The sequence below is a fragment of the Phoca vitulina genome, unplaced genomic scaffold (genome assembly GCF_004348235.1).
Source record: "Phoca vitulina isolate PV1807 unplaced genomic scaffold, GSC_HSeal_1.0 scaffold54, whole genome shotgun sequence".
Taxonomy (NCBI): Eukaryota; Metazoa; Chordata; class Mammalia; order Carnivora; family Phocidae; genus Phoca; species Phoca vitulina.
The window spans coordinates 7,641,378-7,660,484 of record NW_022589757.1 but is presented as its reverse complement, the minus strand read 5'-3'; the positions used below and the strand labels follow the sequence as shown (position 1 = coordinate 7,660,484).

Genomic DNA, 19,107 nt, shown 5'->3' with positions numbered 1-19,107 from the left:
GGGCACGAAGGGGAGGAAGACTGTTAGCAGGAAGGTGAGGAGATGTTTGGAAAACAAAGGTGTTGCCCTATTATGCAGAGAAATTCCTTAGGTAAAGAGGAATCTCTGTTAATACCTCTCTTCCTAGTAAAGCAGGCAGTTGAGAGACAAAGAGCTCTTCCTTGAAACTAATATAACATGAATGTTAATTTTATTTCGGCTTAAAAAAATAAAACAAATAAATTTGTTTAGCCTTTAAAAAAAAAAAAGCTTTTCCTGAATCTGCTGGGTTTTGATTGCCTTTGACTCAAAATAATGTTCATGCCAAAGTGGCCCATTTTGGGGCAGCCTGCCCTTGGCCCCTACAAAGTCATAAGCTGGGAAAACTTTGGTTAGATGTGGAAAACTCCAGAAGACAAAATAAGGAATTATTAAGCTAAATCCAATTCATCTAATGAATGATCTGTTTCCTTTATAAAAAAGCACATCAAGTCTAGATTTCTTCTGGGGCAGTAGCTTCCTCTTGGAGTGATTAATTATCAGGAATTAAGGGAAATGGTCAAGTAGCACTGAATGCTGGAGGGGCTTAAATTCCTAGCCAGGAGTCTGTCCCCAGCATTAGTGCCTTCCAATAGCCCAGGATACAGAAATATTTACAAAGCCCATCAAATATAGCCCTCTGCCCATCCTCCTGTAGCTCCCTGGGCCACTAAACCCGGCCATATTAGACCTCTTTCGGTTCCTCAAACATTAAGTTCAGTCCCCTTGTAGGGTCTTTGCAGTGGACATTTCCTCTGCCTGGAGCGCTCATCCCCTGACCTTTACTGGGCTCTGTGCTCATTAGCTTGAAGGTCACCTCCTTCATAGGCCTTTCTGGACTGCCTCGCCCACTGACTCTTTAACCTGTCCCTCTGTTGTAGTAGCTCTTGTTACCATCTGACGTTTCCTTGTTTGCTCCTTTGTTAGTGTGTAGCCTGCGTCCGCTACTAGCCTGTAAAGTCCATAAGAGCAGGGATCTTGTCTGTTACCGTTCTCACATCCTGAGCTTTAGTAACAGTGTCTGGGACATAGTGGGCACTCAGCAAATATTTAGTGAATGAAATCCTTTCATTCCCCTCCCTATTTGGGGTCTATCTCTTAAAAACATGGTGGCATTGGGGGACAGGAGACTATAATGGAGAAGCCAAAATTGGAAAGTGAATCGAAAGAGGCTGGTTAACAATATGGCCATGACCAAAGGCAGAGCAGCCTGGCAAGAGCTCCCCTGGGTGCTCAAAAGCAGATGACACACTCATTGTTGGATAACAGAAAGAACCAGAATGAGCCCCGAGAGAGTAGTTTCCGGAACTTCACCCATCTGTGGCGTGACCACTGGCAAGCCACATAACCTCTGAGCTTCATATTTTCTGCATAAAGTAAAGCAGTTGGACTCTATGCTCTTGATCCAAATCCAAGAAGTCCTGGGCTCTGTTACAGCGTTGGACATTTCATTCGCCCGGCAGTCCTCTCCTGATCCACAATTTCCAGCTGCCCTTCCCTTCTGGTAGCACCATCTGAAACACAACTCAGATCAGGAATACAGGAAGCCCCTCAGATTGACTTTGTGGCTTAACAAATGCCCACAGAACTGTCTGTTAACACAGAATTTGTAGCCTGCTTATTTTGTGTGAGTTGAAGAATTCTAGGAAAAAAGTCCCCTTCTCCTAAATGCCTCCCCACTGACTGTGCTCAGTAGGAGACACTTGTATCATTAGGAACCTTCTTTAGCAGGAACTGCTTTCTCTTCACCTGTCCCTAAGCATTTATATTCTGGAGCAACTTGACCATTTGAAAGAGTTGTTTATGGAGTAACCAACTTCTCAGAGGTCTCTCAATTCAGTTTACAACCACGCTTTCCTCTTTTTAAGAGCAAACAAACCAAACCCGCCTTTCTTTTTCGTTAATCAACAGAATAGACATACTTGTTATAAAAATTAAACATCACAGAATTGTATAAAGTAAAAAGTAAAGTCCCTCCTGTCCCTCAGATTCCTCCCCAAGTATGCACCATGGAGTGAATCCTTCCCGTCTTTTTGCTCTGCAATCATATATTCACATATATATAAGCCACCGCTTTTATTTTTCACAAAAATTAAAATTCTTATATTTTGCTTAAGGACTCTGTGGGCAAGAGGAGCCATCGAGCGTGTCCGGGATGATCCAATAAACAGGTGGCAGAGACCCAGTTTAATATCTGCACCTAAGCCCATGCCTTGGCCAAATGACCAGCTCCGTTCTCAAGCTTAATAAACCCATGTTCACTGGCCAACACTGGGCGATGTCCCCGGGCTTCCTGCCTTGGTTCCACCTTCGTTTTGCCACTTCTCTTCTCCACTGCTGCTATTTCAGATCATCAAGGCCTACCTGGACTATTCACTGCACCACCAGCTGGCCGGCTACCAGGGCGTGTGGTTCAAATATGAAATCATGGCCATGGAACAGATCTTCAACCTCCCCCTGAAAGGCGCGGGCATTGAAATCGTGTCATATGCGGCTGATACACTGGGCTATACCAAGCTTTTAATGGGTCACTTGGACTTGGCCATTGACTTAGGTAAGGTTTTTCTGGGCAAGAAGGGGCATGCAGAATACAAGTAACACCCTGAAATATACTGGAATTGTTTTCTTCCCAGGCTATCGAGCCCACAGGATGTGGGCTCTGCTCCGGAATCCCAACAGACACTACATGGTCCTCTGCTGGCTTAGTAAATCTTTCTTCTTGAAAAACAGGTATTTAGCTGAAAGCATTTTCAAAATTAGAGGGAGGAAGCCATAGTAATTGAGCATTCTGGGCTCGCTTTACTCTGGCCACTGGGTGGCAAAGGAGCAGGATTTACAGTAAGATGTGACTGATAATCATAGTCTTTGGGATACCACTGTTCTTTGCACAGCATTCTTTTTTTTAAAGATTTTATTACTTTTTAAAGTAATCTTCACATCCAACGTGGGGCTTGAACTTACAACCCTGAGGTCAAGAGTCGCACGCTCCACTGACTGAGCCAGCCAGGTGCCCCTGCACAGCATTCTTTCACATACATCATCCCTAGTCTGTTTGCTCTGGCCAGTGACTGGAGGAGAGTCAGTCAATCATCCTGCCGTGGGCATCAGGCTTTCCCTAGAGGGAAAGGGAAGAGTTTCACAGGAGAGGCAAATGCCCAGAGAAGAAGAGCACCCAGGACCAGAAGCTCCAGCCTCTGGTCGCCGTGATACAGAGGTCTGTGACAACAGTTTGAGCAAAGAGCCAATTTGAGATTTGGGAGTGGGTTTGAAATCTGCGTAAGGGCCATATTTGGTCTGGAATTGTGGGTACCATGGAAACAAGACCAGCACTCAACTCCATCCTCTCCTCCCCAGCACTTCCTAACCTTACTACCTTCCTTTGCCTCAGAAACAAGCAATTGATCCAGGTGTTGGGGTGGCTGTGGGACCTTTCTATAACAGAAGAGCACATCTTCAGCAAGGCATTCTTCTATTTTGTCTGCCTGGACATCATGCTTTATTCTGGTAAATGTGGCTTGGGGATTTACAAGCAATTGGGGGTATGTGTGTTGGTGTGGTGCGGCAGCTGTCGGGGCTGAGGTCTTGAGACCACTAGGATTCTGGCTGGGAAGACCTCTAGGACAGGGAAGGGGAGAGCGTGGTCAGCTGAGGGGCCATCTGGAAGGTGCAAGGATTGTGAAGGACCAGCAAGGAGGAGAGTTTAGTCCAGAGGAAACTGTTGGGTGTAAGCTGCCAGTTTAAGGGTGAGATCAACTTACACACCGGTGTAGGGACTGACAGTGTCTTATATGTGCCTTTTACTAGAGGACTTGTTAGCAGAATATACTTAGAGACCTCATGCTTTAGGACAAAGGGTGGAATTGCTAATGGGTCCAGGCATTGGTTGCTGCTGGAGATTTGGAAAACAAGTTCTGTCCGGATAGTCCTGGTTACACCAAGGAGGCAGCCTTCAGTGTCCATAGTAACCAGAAGGGCCAAGCTGGGCATTCATTCCCCACCATGTGATTTTTGGAAAGGGATACAGATACTGCCGCCAACGAGGGAAGCACGGGTGGGGGGATGGGGAGGTCCCAGGCCGCACTAAGGCCAACTCCAGCAGGGCTCCCAGGGCAGGGTTGGTTTAAACTCCAACCCTGGAGTTTGTACCCTGTGTGCATATACTTGCACAGAAGCTGGGGCTCTGCAAACACAGGGCAGCATGGTCATGAGGCTGTTGCCCTCCCCAGGACCTTTTGGCTTCATAAAGTAAACAGAGATTATGGCCTCTCCCCACAGGAGGAAATTCTCCCGGGGAGCTACCAGGCTAGAACAGGACCACCCCGATCCACCACCAAAGCTCTCCTGCTTCTCTCTATTTTAGGCTTTGTTTATAAGACATTTGAAGAATGTTTGGAATTCATATACCAAAATGAAGACAACAGAATCCTCAAATTCCAAAGTGGAATCCTCCTGGGACTCTATTCCTGTGTAGCTATCTGGTAACAATGTGTTGCATATCACTAAACTCCCAAATTTGAAAAGGTTGACTCCTGAAGAAGAGTTCTAGGAGATTAAAAAAAGAAAAGAAAAAGAATTTATAATTTATACGTGAGACAGATTGAAGGCGTCAGAGTGGATTTACATTGAAAGGCGCCTTGGGGGTCGCCTAGTTCATCTCCCTTAGGCAAGACCACCTCAGTCGTATTCAGTGCGACAAGCATTTATTACAGACACACCACGGTGGGATAATACAGAAAGGAAGAAGAGTACTTGCTTCTGAGGAGTGTTTGGGGTTTGAGGGAGACACATAAATAGTACCACTTGCCCACCCACCCCCACCAAGATGGAGTTCTATTGAAAAACATTGTTGACAGAAGTGATGTTGGAGGATGTGGCTTGTGTCTGCAGGTGGGTGGGCTTCCTAATTTTGAACCCCAACATTAGGCTTGCCCCCTCAGGCAGCAGGCCGTGCTGGAAAACTGCTGTTCTCCTCCATCAAGACAGGTCTTTTTCCAATGCGTGACAGAGAGGAGAGCCGTACGAAGCTCCCTGTGGGCCTCAGCCCTCTCAGGATGGAGAGGGCCAGGTCCTGGGCTACACCTGCCTACCTCCTTTCCCACAGTCACCAGCAACCCGTCCCTCCAGACCACTGGAGCAGGAAGGGAAGCAGGGGAAGAGAGGCCATGCTTTGCACAGCGGAGCTCCCTCACACGAAAGGAAACCGTGAGGGGAAGCAGCACCCTTCTGTACCCCGTTAACCCATCAAGCCTGGGGCTTAATGCCTTTAACTCATCAAGTTTTTGACTCAGTAAAGCTGCAGCTATGGTCTTACCTTCAAGGAAGTAGATCAACAGCAAGGTTCCAGAACATTCGTTAAATTACTTCCACAGCATCATTCCCTAGTCTACTTCCCATCTCGTATATGCAGCCATGTTGTCCAATATTTCAATTTTGTGACGAGATTAAATGACAGTATGAAGACATTCCTATACAAAGGGCCACAAACTAGAGCAGTTCCAAAATTGAATAGAAATCTACTATAAAATTCCTTGGGAGAAATTGAACTCTAAAAATGAATTACGCTTACCAGTAAAAGTCCAAAGAAGTTAAAGTCCAAAGTTAAATTAACTTGCCCATGTGAATTAAAATTCAAGGAATCTAAAGTCCAAAAGTCATCCTAATTTTTTATTCTACTGTTTCCTTTCAAAGGCTGTGGCCCAGGCCAGTGCTTGTCACACTTTAATGGGCACAGGAATCACCTGGAGAGCCCGTTAACACTTGTTAACGCGGATTCCTGGCCCCATCCCCAGAGGGTCTGATTCAACAGATGTGGGTTGGACCAGCAAGCCTGCGTTTCTAAGGAGCATCCAGGTGACACTGGTGATCCCAGTCTGTAGCCCATACTTTGAGTAGCAGCACTGGCCTAAGCCATCTCTCTCTGGACTTGGAGCAATGTCTTCAAGCCCTAGAATTTATAGCTCCAAGCGTCCAATATCCTTCACTTTTTTAGAGTTCAAAGAGTTAAATAACTGGTTGCTAATATTACCTGAGCATTCCCGAGGATTCTGTTTGCCTCAAACCAACCAAAAAATTCTATTCTTGCCCAGCTCCCTATCCCATCATTCCCACTGGGGAGCCGATGGCAGACTTCCAGGCTCAGGTCCTGGGAGCTGTTACTTGCAGACCCACTTCAGAGCCTCAGCCCATTCCAAGGGCAGCCCTGATTTGTGTTCTTCTGTGGTGACGCAGGTATGCCAGGCTTCAGGAATGGGACAACTTCCACATATTTTCCAGTAGAGCTAAAAACCTAGTGCCCAGAAGAACGCCGACAGCTCTCTACTATGAAGGAATCTGTAGGTACATGGAGGGAGAAGTTCTCTACCTTCAGAAGCAGATCGAGGGTCAATCTGAGAACGCTCAAGACAGTGGAGTCGAGCTACTCAAGGTGAGCCCAGGCTAACCCACCCCATAAGTGGATTTCTGTCTTCTACCTCCTTGTGATAATAATTTCCTCGGATTCCAGAAGTTATCTGTTCATAGTACAAATTTTTAAGGTAACGCCTTCCTCCCAAATTCGAAGAGAACACAAATTGCCCACAACCTTACTGCTCAGGGAGAACCGCTTTTTACCTATTGAGACAGCACCGTTCGGGTTTTTTTACGATGTGTACATGCGCACGTTTCCATTTTTAAAACGTGCTCTCAAATAAAATATATTGTGAATGATTTCCTGTCAATACATTGTTTTCTACACCACGAGTTAAAAGGAAGCATAGTATTTTCTCTTACAGATAAAATCTCAAAGATCTTGTGAGACAATAGGCCAAAACTGTTCTGGGACAGGAACTTTTCTGTAGCATTTTACTGCTGTTCCTGTGATAAACATCTTGGTGGCTAAGTCTTTGCACGTGGAAGTTTAAAATATTCAGCTGATCCTGAATGTGTCTTTTAAGTTAACTTCTTAAAAAAAAAAAACTTACAAATGAGTGTTCAAGCACTTCAATAAAAGCAACACAGAACGTGCATATCTTCCACTCACTGAACAAAATTGTGCTGAGTGCCAAAATACATACATAAGTAAAATACTCAGCTGATCTGTAGTAACCACCAGGTACAGCTGCGGGGATACAAGGGGGAGCAAATTACACGTGGTACCCGCCTCTAGGTTTACAGCCTAGACTGGGCAAGCCCTCCATGGGAGGGTAGGGTTGAAGCTCCGGAGTCAGCTTGACACTTGTTTGCCTTGTTCTCTTAAAAACTGAGCACAGGTGTATTCGTTTTCTATTGCTGGGTCCCCAGTTACCACAAACCTAACAGCTTAAATAACACAAAATTCTTTTTTTTTTAATATTTTTATTTATTTATTTGACGGAGAGAGAGAAAGAGACAGTGAGAGAGCACAAGCAGGGGGAATGGGAGAGGGAGAAGCAGGCTCCCCACTGAGCAGGGAGCCCGACGTGGGGTTCAATCCCAGGCTTGGGATCAGATCATGACCTGAGCCGAAGGCAGACGCTTAACAACTGAGCCACCCAGGCGCCCCAATAATACGAACTTGTAATCTCACAGTTTGGCAGGTTAGAAGTCTGGACAGGCTTGTCTGGGTTCTCCGCTTAGGGTCTTAGAAGGCTTTAAAATCAAGATGTTGACCAAACTACCTTCTCGTGATCTAGGGAAGAATCTGCTGGCAGGGTCCTTAAGGGTGTAAGCAGAACCCAGATGCTGAAACTTAGGAATGTCCCTGTTTCAGAGATGTCAAAATGTTCCAAAACAAGGCATCCTGGGACTTCAAGGCATCTCAAAGTAGAATAGCTCGTTTCATCCTTGGAACGTTGTTAGGAGGCAGGTCCTTTCACTCCTGCTGTAGGGAGGAGAGTCTTTAGTTTGCCCCGGTGGGAGCCGTGCACCACCAATTCTCACAGGACACCCAGGCCCAGCGTCTCTTCCTGCACTTTGTTCACATCGCTTACTAATCACTGCCTGAAACACAGAAAAGGTCATTGTCATCGCTGCTTAGAGGTACGTGCTCTTTGACATAGAGCATGTATTTATTTTTTCTGATGATAAAGCATTCTACTGGCTCTCACTCAGGGTATGGACTTGCTTGGTTATAGAAAACGTTATTTTGTTTTACGTAATTATTATGTATTGGGTAATTTCATGTAATTTGATAGAGTAATTAAATGTCTTTCCTTAAGTTGAAAGAATGACTTATGAGGGATTTGAGACATGCTTAACTCCATGTTGGTCAGGAAAAATAGGTTTTTGTTTTTTTAACCGTCTTACACATGCTGTATTCCAACTTTCTCTCTTTTTTTTTTTTTCAAGTACCAGGCACATTACATATGACAAGTGAATTGGCTGTCATTATCACTTCTAACTATTGATTAATAATAAAGGTGTACCATACTTTCGGCCAAACTGATATATGAAAATCCAGATAGACAAATTAGCAGGTGCCGAAAAGAAAGCACATCTTTATTTAGTGAGTAGTAAAGTGATAAAACTCACCTATCCCAAAGCCAGTACAGGTAAAAATATAGTAGGTGCTACCGGGGTTACAATAAAGATGAGAGAAACACTGTCTCTCTACTCGAGGAGTTTGTGATTTATCTGATTTGGAGAAGCAGGTAGGGGAGGGGGCCCGGGGCTGGGAAGGCGTGACGGAGGGAGCGGAGAGAACACAGGACCACAAAAGAGGGGCAAAGTGTGTATCTCCCACAGTACACAAAACAATGCCTTGTTCGCAGTAGATGTTTCGTTTCTTAAATAATCAATGGACTAAATAGACATGGAATAGATCAGTCTGGAAAACTCAAAGGTTTGAGTCCATTTCTATAATATTGAAGTAAATGCAACAAAACAAAAAGACATTATTTCATTGACCATCAAATTAGCAAAGACATGAAAGAAGACACATTTATACTCTGAAAGACTCCCATAAACTTGCCAGAGAGCATTCTGGCAAAATATCTTTTAAATACACACATCGGTTAATTCTCTCCCTGGGAATTTTTTTAAGGAAATAACCAGATGGCAAACAAAAACAAAAAAATCAATATAAAGATATTGATCTCAGGTTGATAGCATTAAAAAACTAGGAGAAAATAAAACCTATATGTATTTCATAAAGGAGATTTGGTTAAGTCAGACACAGTGCATTTAAACATTGTGATATTTGACATAAAATTCTGAATTTCTGACTCTTCTTTTTTTTTTTTTTTTAAAGATTTATTTATTTATTTATTTGACAGAGAGAGAGAGATAGCGAGAGCAGGAACACAAGCAGGGGGAGTGGGAGAGGGAGAAGCAGGCTTCCCGCCGAGCAGGGAGCCAGATGTGGGACTCGATCCCAGGACCCTGGGATCATGACCTGAGCCAAAGGCAGATGCTTAACGACTGAGCCACCCAGGCGCCCCTGACTCTTCTTTTAAAAGCTGGAGGAACTGGTGACTCTAGGCCCACATTCCTAAAGGGCAGCCATTGGCTGGAACTGAAAGGTGACACGTCTATAGAGCACATCTTCCATCTTCTCTAGCATGACATAAGAAGCATAGCTCTGCTCCTTCTCATGCTACATCCAGCCTGCTTATTTTTTTGCTTGGTTTTTTTAGAGAAGGGGGAGGGCAGAGAAATAAGTGGGAAAGCATATACCCAAATGTCAAGCATATTTCTTTCTGGGTGCTAGGCTTATGGGTAATTCTTATTCTATACTTTTCCCCCGAAATTTTGAACAATAACTTATGATGCCTTAGTAATCAAAAGAAAAGATATTTTTTTAAAAATGTGGTTGCAGAGAAGGGTTAGTGAGCACCCCCCCATTGCGTTCTTGGTCCGGGTGGACCGCTGAGGCTACGCCACTTGATGCGTGTCACCTTATGTCCGCTGCTTCCTATATATGTCTCTGTAATGCGCTTTTTCATTTGATGGCTTGAAGCTTTGAAATGGTCCCAAATCATCTGTGGAGGAACAATCTTTGCAGCAAGGACCCCTTTCTGATTCGAATATGCTGTTTTTCCTTCAGAACTTGGAGAGTCTGGTGGCTCAGAATACCACTGGCCCTGTCTTCTACCCGAGGCTCTACCACCTGATGGCCTATGTCTGCATACTAATGGGAGATGGGCAGAACTGTGACCTCTTCCTGAACACAGCCTTACAGTTCTCCGAAACACAGGGGAATGTGCTGGAGAAATGCTGGCTGAACATGAGCAAAGTATGTACCATCAACCAGCAAGCTGGGATGGGGATGCCCACCTTTCTAAGGAAGCCTCAGAAGCTTACTGCCTGGTTAGGCTTCCCCAAGCATGGAAGGCCTTTCTGGACTCTTCCTGTAAAGGGGTGATAGATCTGTAGTTCAGATGTGTGTGCCTCTTCCCCTTTGAGTTCCCACAGAATCTCGCTCACATTTACATCTGCTTCAGCAAGATCTCTGCCCCTTCATTGTAGCCCTCACCGCTTTCCGGTCTGTATTAGTTTGCTAGGCATGTCCCTCCTCCCCATGAGAATGTGAACGCTTGGAAGGCAAAACCACACGTAGCATCCAGCATGGCGCCTTGTACCCAGTATTTGTTGAATATGTGAATGGACGTATACTTCTATGGGTTTATTTAAAATCATGTGTCAGTATCTGAGTTTGGGCAGCAAAATTCATCATTTGTCTGTGGGTTCACACGGTTTTGAAAGCTCAAGGACACTGGACCATTTCTGTACAAGCCCAGCCTTGGTCACACAAGTGGAGGAGCGCTGGTTAATTCTTGGCCCTCTCCCTCTTCTCAGGAATGGTGGTACTCAAGCTCTGAGTTAACAGAAGACCAATGGCTTCAAACCATCTCGAGTCTCCCATCATGGGAAACAGTTGTATCCGGCAAGGTAAACATGCAGGATATTCAAAAAAACAAATTCCTGATGAGAGTTAATATCCTGGACAATCCTTTCTAACATTTCATGAAAGAGAACAAAGATTTCAGGAAGACTCCTCCTCTTGCAATTACCCATTATTACCCTTTCTCTGTAGCCGGCACCCTCCAGGTTCCCGCATATTCTCTTCCCTTCCAGACACAGAACCAACCACGTTGGTTTCTTCCCTCCCTTTCTGGAGGGTCAGAAAGGGTCAGCGGGGTCATGCGTACTCTCTCCTCACTTCACATAAACTCCCTTGCCTCTCATTTTCAGCTTGACCTGTTCATTTCGGCCCATGCACAATGTGTGTCCTGGGGAAAAATATCAATATCAAAATGGTACAATTTGTGGCAGATACAATTTCTAGTGAATCTATTAAACCAAAAATTTTTACGTTTATTTTTACATGTCCAGTTGTCCCATCTTTTGTACATAGCACAGCATTGCAAAGGGCAAGTTCTTTTCACGGTCTGTGAGGGCAAGATTTGAAAAGACACAGTTTTGTGGTGCCTGACTGTGGCTTCCACATGCATCGAATGTCTGTGGAAATAGATTTTTTTAAAGTTGAAATACTAGTAATTCTGATGCGGGTTCATGTACATGCTTAGTGTTTGTTTGCTTATTTGATTTAAGAAAGTAATAGCATGGAGCACCTGGGTGGCTCAGTCGTTGGGCATCTGCCTTCGGCTCAGGTCATGATCCCAGGGTCCTGGGATCGAGCCCCGCATCGGGCTCCCTGCTCGGCGGGAAGCCTGCTTCTCCCTCTCCCACTCCCCCTGCTTGTGTTCCCTCTCTCACTGTGTCTCTCTCTGTCAAATAAATAAAATCTTAAAAAAGAAAGAAAGAAAGGAAAAGAAAGTAATAGCACTCAACTTCATTTCCCAGACGCTGGAGAATGTGCCCCAGGGCCACCTGCAGTCACTGCCTCTCTTTGTTGGCAGACAGAACAGTTGTGGGTTTTTTTTTTTAAGATTTTATTTATTTGACAGAGAGAGAGAGCACAAGCAGGGGGAGCGGGAGAACCAGACTCGGGGCTCGATCCCAGTAGCCTGGGATCACGAGATCATGACCTGAGCCCAAGGCAGACGCTTAACCGACTGAGCCACCCAGGCGCCCCCAGACAGAACAGTTCTTAGTGGCGTTTTGTGCCTCTGAGGGTACAAGTGGAATCCATGTAGCCTCAGCCCACCTCTGCACTGCCACAGCCCCCTTGTGCTGGCTCATTCCATGGAGCCAGGTGGCCCTCTCAAGCAGGTGCACCAGGATTTCCATTTGTTGATTCCAGTCCTCTCCTGGTCCCGGGAGGAGGTTCTCCTGATGGGCCTCGCCATGTCCTGCTTTAATGCACACCTGGATTTCTCACAGTGATTTCCACAGGCGGTGCCACCACACAGGTGTCTCTTTAGTAGGCCAGTATTTCCTTGTCCTGCAAAAAGCGGAGGTGCGCGTACTTTTCATCCTGGTAACATAACCGTGCCCCACAGAGGCCTGGTGGCCTGGGACGTGGGAAGAACAGCTGCCTGGGAAATTACAGCATTACGTTCCAACACAAGCTCTGCCACACACATACTTTATTCCTGTGGCTCGTCACCTAACCTCCCTGTTTCAGTGCATGGGTGTGAGGATCACAGATGACAGAGGTGAAAAGGTGTTGGAAATGACAACGTGCCATACAAGTAAAAAAATTATTAGACCGATGACTGATTTTAAAATAAACACGTCAAATAGTAACCTGCGTGTAAGTATCATCCCCTTCAAAGTTGTTCTTCTAGAAGTTGGGTACTCGTCTCATGGTTCTACGTAAAAGTTACTTGCTTTCTAACTGCCCACATTATTTCATATATCATTCATCTTATTCATTCACTTATTTATTCATCCGACTAACATGTCTTGACTAATCACCACCTACCAGGAACTGATTAAGGAGTGGAGGTTATGCTACAAAGACATAAAAGACCAGTCCTTGACCTTGGCAAGCTCATAAATCCATTAGCGGAAGCAGGTGCACCAGTAAAGCTCGCTTAGCCCCCTGCGCCGTGGTAAGAATAGAGTGGTGGACAGTAGCACCCACAAAAGCTGGACAGCTCAGAAGACTTAGCTGAACTGCCTCAGCAACTAGTTATTGGGGTTACATTGTCCCTTCCTGGAGTGGGTGGCGGGCAAGTGGGGGGGAAGATGGGTGAGTGTGTAGGACAGCCTGGGCGTGCACATTAGAGGACAGCTGTGAGGACGGCTTGGCCAACAGAAAAGAGGTGTTTGGAGCTTATAGGAGATGTGGGCCGAGCGTCTGGGGGCCCATTCCACAGAGGCTGCGCTGTGCCGGAGGTGAGTGTGCCCTCCTCCCTACGCACCCCCACCCCCATCTCCCCCGGCCTGGGGCAGGGCCTGCCATTAAATGACTAGAACTAAAGCGTCCGGCGAGGAGCTGGGATGTGAGGGTGCCCACAATCCTTCCTTCCCCCAAACTTCAAAAGCTTCTTTCCCTTTATCTGACTGGCTTCTGAGCAAGCCCAAACAAAGCGCGGGCGAGGCTGGAGAAGGCGACGGGGAGAAGGCAGGCAGGCCGGCGGTTACTGCAAGGGCAGCTCGGCAACTCCCACACTGCATTGCGAAGGTCTGCCCTGGCCCGCGCCCGAGTCCAGAGGAGAGAGCATCAGGTTTGCAGGAGCCCTGCACTTGGTTTCCGGCCCCGACCATGCCGCAGACCAGTTATGTGACCTTCCTGTCACTTTCCTCGCGTCCAGAATAAACACACTGCGGCACCGACCCGGCTCTGCGTCCGGCTCAGGCTGCGATTCCGCCTCCCACCGACAGGACGGGCGCGGGCGCGTCCCCTCTCCGGCCAGCAGATGGCAGCACCGCCTCCTGGCTGTGGCCGCCGCCGCCGCAGGGACAGAAGTTCTGGTCCAGCTCCGGGCTCGCGTCTTGAGACCCTTAAAACCACTTCCGCTTCCACAGCGGCGGCCCTGGCCACCTCCCGCAGCATCGCTGGAGAAGGGAGATTCGGCGGAGAATTCCTTTAAGAGAAGGCACCTAATCCATGAAGGCTTCAGGAGCCCAGAGGAATGGAGAAGAGATGGTATCTCTCTCTCTCTTTTTTTTTTTTTTTTTAACATGAGCCCTTGACCCCTCCTCTGGCAAGTCCCTGAACTCCTGGAGGGCAGGGGCTCTGTCCTCATTCTCTACCTCCAGGCCTGGGCAGTCAGGACGTGCTCAGAAAGTGCTTGCAAATTGATGAACGTATTAACATTTTCATTTGATCATCTCAAGTTCACTCTTACAGGCACCCTGAAAAGTAGGAACCTATTATTTACTGAATGAGTAAACTGTGTGGACCCTCAGGGAGATGAACAAAAGTTATTTAGCATCGGCAGCACTGGTCGGGATCTGTGCTGGGGCTGAAGGGACGGAAAAGGACCCGTCTACATGGTGGTGACACGTGTGGGTCCGGGACTTCACTGGATGGATCTCCATACTGCCAGTTGCTAGCTTTGTGTCCTTGGGGAAGTTAACCTCTTCGTGGAGGCAGTTCCTTTGTTTTAAAATGGGGATGATAATAGTATCCACCTTAAAAGGTTGATACGAGTTAATTCAGGTAAGGCACTCAATTCTGCAGAGGGAACAAACAGGCAATTAAAATTCAGGGTCCCGGAGAGCCTGGGGTGGCTCAGCCGGTTAAGCGACCACCTTCGGCTTTCTAGGAAACTTCCTGGAAGAAGAAAGAGGACTCAGCCAGGGGAAGACGTGCCAGGCTGGGACCTGGTATTCAGTGCTGGAGAAGTTGTGGAGGCCACGGAGAGCCCGGGCCTCCCACGTGGTCTGAACGGAGCTCCACTGAGCCTGGCGGGGTATGATGAGGACGTGGGAGGTGGGTGGGATTGGCATCGCTAAAGGCCTGGTGGTCTGGGCGGCTTAAGGGTTGGGCCCTTATCCTGCCGGCCCCACGGGAGGCACTGACTTTACTGAGGAAGTGCGTGGACCACATTTCTGATTTTAGAAAGACCACCCCTTTGTGGACCATGGGATGGAAGGGAGCTTGGCCCACACGAAGGCTGGGAGGTATTTGCTGTCTGTAGGCTTGGAATTAGGATGGTGGGCAGTAGAGAAGGGGCAGTGGGGACAGAAGTCGGGTCTTTGATTTGAGAGATACTGGAGGAGGCAGAACATTTAGAAATCTTAGATTGGCTTTTCAAGGAGGATGCTCACAAGTAACAAATATGTAGGGAGAAGCCCAGTCAAGCAGGGACTGGGGAAGTTTCGAGCACTTGTGTCTTCCCAGGACTTGCTGAGCAGACTATTACATCACTCCTTCTCGCCTCCGCCCCAGCGCCCTCAGGATCACCTGTTGGTGAGCCGGCTTCCCATCTCTTAGTGTGCTGGTCACTGCTCATCTCCAGTCTTCTCTCTCCAGCCGCCCCCCCCCCTCCCCGTCACTATATTCTGCCAAAGCCCTTTCCCATTCTCCCTAACCCTCCTCAGACCCTCCTGGCCATCTTCATTCCCACTGCTGCGGAAAATCCAGTTGGTGTGTGACTGAGCTCTGCAACAACCACATAATGAATTGCTCTGATGAATTCAGATTGCCACCCCCCACCGACGGGCAGGGTGAGCTTGCTCACCTGCAAATCCCTGTTTACTACTCCTCTGCCTAAAACCCTTTGCCTTCAGGACAACATCCCAGTTTCTTAGCCTGGACTGCAAGGCTTTTGAGGCTTGGCTCCCTGCCAAGTCCGATGCAATCACATTGGCCTCTCTCTCTCTCTCTTTCTCTCCCAGCCTGAACCTTTGGGCTGTCCCCTCCAGCTGGAACGGCCTTCACCAGTCTTGTGAGTGTGCGGGCGGTGCAGCTCTTGAAAAGGCTGCCCGCCCCTGCACGGTCTTCGCCAGCGCTGTCCGGCCGAACTTCCTGTGACGAAGGGAAGGTTCTGTCTCTGCCCTTGTCCAGTACGCTCCAATACCACATGTAGCTCCTGAGCACTTGAAATGTGGCTAGTGTGACTGAGGATCTGAATTTTAAGTTCTATTTAATTTTATTTTTTATTTTTTATTATTTTTTTAAATTTTATTATGTTATGTTAGTCACCGTACAATACATCATTGGTTTTTGATGTGGTGATCCATGATCCATTGTTTTTGTATAACACCCAGTGCTCCATGCAGTACGTGCCCTCCTTAATACCCATCACCGGGCTAACCAATCCCCCCTCCCCCCTCCCCTCTAAAACCCTGTTTGTTTCTCAGAGTCCATAGTCTCTCATGGTTCATTTCTCCCTCCAATTCCCCCCCACCTCATTTTTCCCTTCCTTCTCCTAATGTCCTCCATGCTATTCCATATGTTCCACAAATAAGTGAAACCATATAATTGACTTTCTCTGCTTGACTTATTTCACTTAGCATAATCTCTTCCAGTCCCATCCATGTTGATGTAAAAGTTGGGTATTCATCCTTTATGATGGCTGAGTCATATTCCATTGTATATATGGACCACATCTTCTTTATCCATTCATCTGTTGAAGGGCATCTCGGCTCTTTCCACAGTTTGGCTATTGCGGACATTGCTGCTATGAACATCGGGGTGCATATGGCCCTTCTTTTCACTACATCTGTGTCTTTGGGGTAAATACCCAGGAGTGCAATTGCTGGGTCATAGGGTAGCTCTATTTTTAAATTTTTGAGGAACCTCCACACTGTTTTCCAAAGTGGCTGTACCAACTTGCATTCCCACCAACAGTGTAAGAGGGGTCCCCTTTCTCCACAACCTCTCCAACATTTGTTGTTTCTTTCCCTGTCCATTTTTGCCATTCTAACTGGTGTAAGGTGGTATCTCAGTGTGGTTTTGATTTGGATTTCCCTGATGGCTAATGATGATGAACATTTTTTCATGTGTCTGTTAGCCATTTGTATGTCTTCTTAGGAGAAGTGTCTGTTCATGTCTTCTGCCCACTTTTTGACTTGATTATTTGTTTTTTGGGTGTTGAGTTTGAGAAGTTCTTTATAGATCTTGGATACCAGCCCTTTATCTGTAGTGTCATTTGCAAATATCTTCTCCCATTCTGTGGGCTGCCTCTTTGTTTTGCTGACTGTTTCCTTTGCCGTGCAGAAGCTTTTTATCTTGATGAAGTCCCAAAAGTTCATTTTTGCTTTTGGAGATGTATCTTGAAAGAAGTTGCTGTGGGCGATGTCAAAGAGGTTACTGCCTATGTTCTCCTCTAGGATTTGGATGGATTCCTGTCTCACACTGAGGTCTTTCATCCACTTTGAGTTTATCTTTGTGTGTGATGTTAGAGAATGGTCGAGTTTCATTCTTCTGCATGTGGCTGTCCCAATTTTCCCAGCACCATTTATTGAAGAGACTCTTTTTTCCATTGCATGTTTTTTCCTACTTTGTCAAAGATTATTTGACCATAGAGTTGAGGGTCCATACCTGGGTTCTCTATTCTGTTCCATTGATCTATGTGTCTGTTTTTGTGCCAGTACCATGCTGTCTTGGTGATCACTGCTTTGTAATATAGCTTGAAATCGGGCAACGTGATGCCCCCACCTTTGTTTTTCTTTTTCAACATTTCCTTGGCGATTCGGGGTCTTTTCTGATTCCGTACAAATTTTAGGATTGTCTGTTCCAGCACTTTGAAAAATGTCATTGGAATTTTGATCGGGATGGCACTGAAGGTATAGATTGCTCTGGGTAGCATAGACATTTTAACAATGTTTATTCTTCCAATCCATGAGCATGGAATATTTTTCCATCTTTTTGTGTCTTCTTCAATTTCTTTCATGAGTGTTTTGTAGTTCCTAGAGTATAGATCCTTTACCTCTTTGTCTATTTAATTTTAAGTAATTTCAATGTTAATGGCCACATGTGGCCACTGGCTACCATATAAGACAGTGTAGTAACTTCATTAACCTTAAAATGCCAAGGCAGAACCACCGAAAATTGATCGGGAACATCTGTATAGCAAGGAATAATACCAGCTTGGATCAGAGGGGAGTTATTAATATTTAAGAGAAAATGTATCATGCTGGGTAGGCTAAACCTCTTATCAAGAGGTATTTCTCCATCTAATGGGATTCCAGGATGCCAGACGAGTGCTTGACAACAGCTCTGATGTTCATCTAATGCCCGGGTCATACATCCGCTAGGCTGCTTTATACTTCTATCCTCCTCCCTATCTGCCCTTGGCCTCCAGGGGAAGGGATTGCATTTTGCAACGAGTCGAATGCATGCCTGCTGACCTGCAGGAGGAGGCACGCGGGGGAACCCTGGAACAGTCCTCGTCTAAAAGCCCGGAATGAATTGCAATAGACAAAATGCTCAATAGCAAGCCAAGTCTTGCACTTTCTCTCATGGGAAGGAGGCCAGTTATTTCCAGCCAGGTGTGAGCTCTCCTGCTTGCTTCCCTCCCGTGGGCTTTCTTCGCTCTTGCTCAACCTCACTTAGCCAACATTAAGTCATTTAGCTCAGCCTGCTCTCCCCGCGCCGGCCTGTCCTGAGGCGCGTGCATGTGTCAGAGGGATTCACGCCTCACCTCTGCGTGCGCTCCTTTCCCGGGGCGCAGTGCTGTTTCACGGGCTTGAACCCCGGAGCTCGGCGTGGCCTGTGCTGGCCACCAGCACCCACGTGGCCCGCAGATATTTTACCTTCTTTGGGACCAAAATCCCCAGGGCAAGCTTTTCAGAAACACGTCTCCCTCTGGCAGAGCAACCAGCTTCAGGAACGGCTTAGGCGCAGAAAAGGCCGGGGCTTTTACTCAGCTGGAAACGTCCAGACACGTTAGAAACACACCCCCTGGGGCCCGCGAGAGCCAGGGCGGGGCTTCTCTGCGCCACGCTCCGCATTCCTCTGGGTCTCTTGTACATTTTAAGAGATTCCCTACAAAATAAATTAAACATTTATGTTTCTTTTATCGAGTTGAAAGACACTCTGTCGTTAAAAAAAGAACCCCATTCAGAGCCAGAGAAAGAACCGAGAATGGATCTAGAGTCAAAGCTCAGTGTCCTTGAAGTCCGTGGCAGGGGAGGGCAAACCTCAGGCCCTCGGCAAGCCGGCCTTAGCTCGCCCCTGTCCGCCATTCCCTCGGCAGAGCAGTGACTTGGGCACAGGAGGGCAAAGTGAGCCCCAAATGTGTCAGCCACGCAGCACTGGAGGGCAGGGCTCCAAAGCCAATGTGGGAATATTAAACCTGCCAGACTTCCTCTTCCCAATTGTGGAGATTA

General features: G+C 46.8%; 1 protein-coding gene across 1 annotated transcript in view; it reads left to right on the top strand.

Annotated features, from left to right (window-relative positions):
- ADCY10 (adenylate cyclase 10) overlaps positions 1-11,298 on the top strand; it is an 82,654-nt gene extending 71,356 nt beyond the window's left edge. The window contains exons 27-33 of the mRNA XM_032389422.1: positions 2,368-2,572; positions 2,652-2,755; positions 3,414-3,522; positions 4,379-4,496; positions 6,247-6,442; positions 10,019-10,207; positions 10,771-11,298. Coding sequence (XP_032245313.1) covers positions 2,368-2,572; positions 2,652-2,755; positions 3,414-3,522; positions 4,379-4,496; positions 6,247-6,442; positions 10,019-10,207; positions 10,771-10,932 — 1,083 coding nt within the window. The 3' untranslated portion in view covers positions 10,933-11,298. The remainder of the gene's footprint in view (positions 1-2,367; positions 2,573-2,651; positions 2,756-3,413; positions 3,523-4,378; positions 4,497-6,246; positions 6,443-10,018; positions 10,208-10,770) is intronic.
- Positions 11,299-19,107: the final 7,809 nt, after the last annotated feature.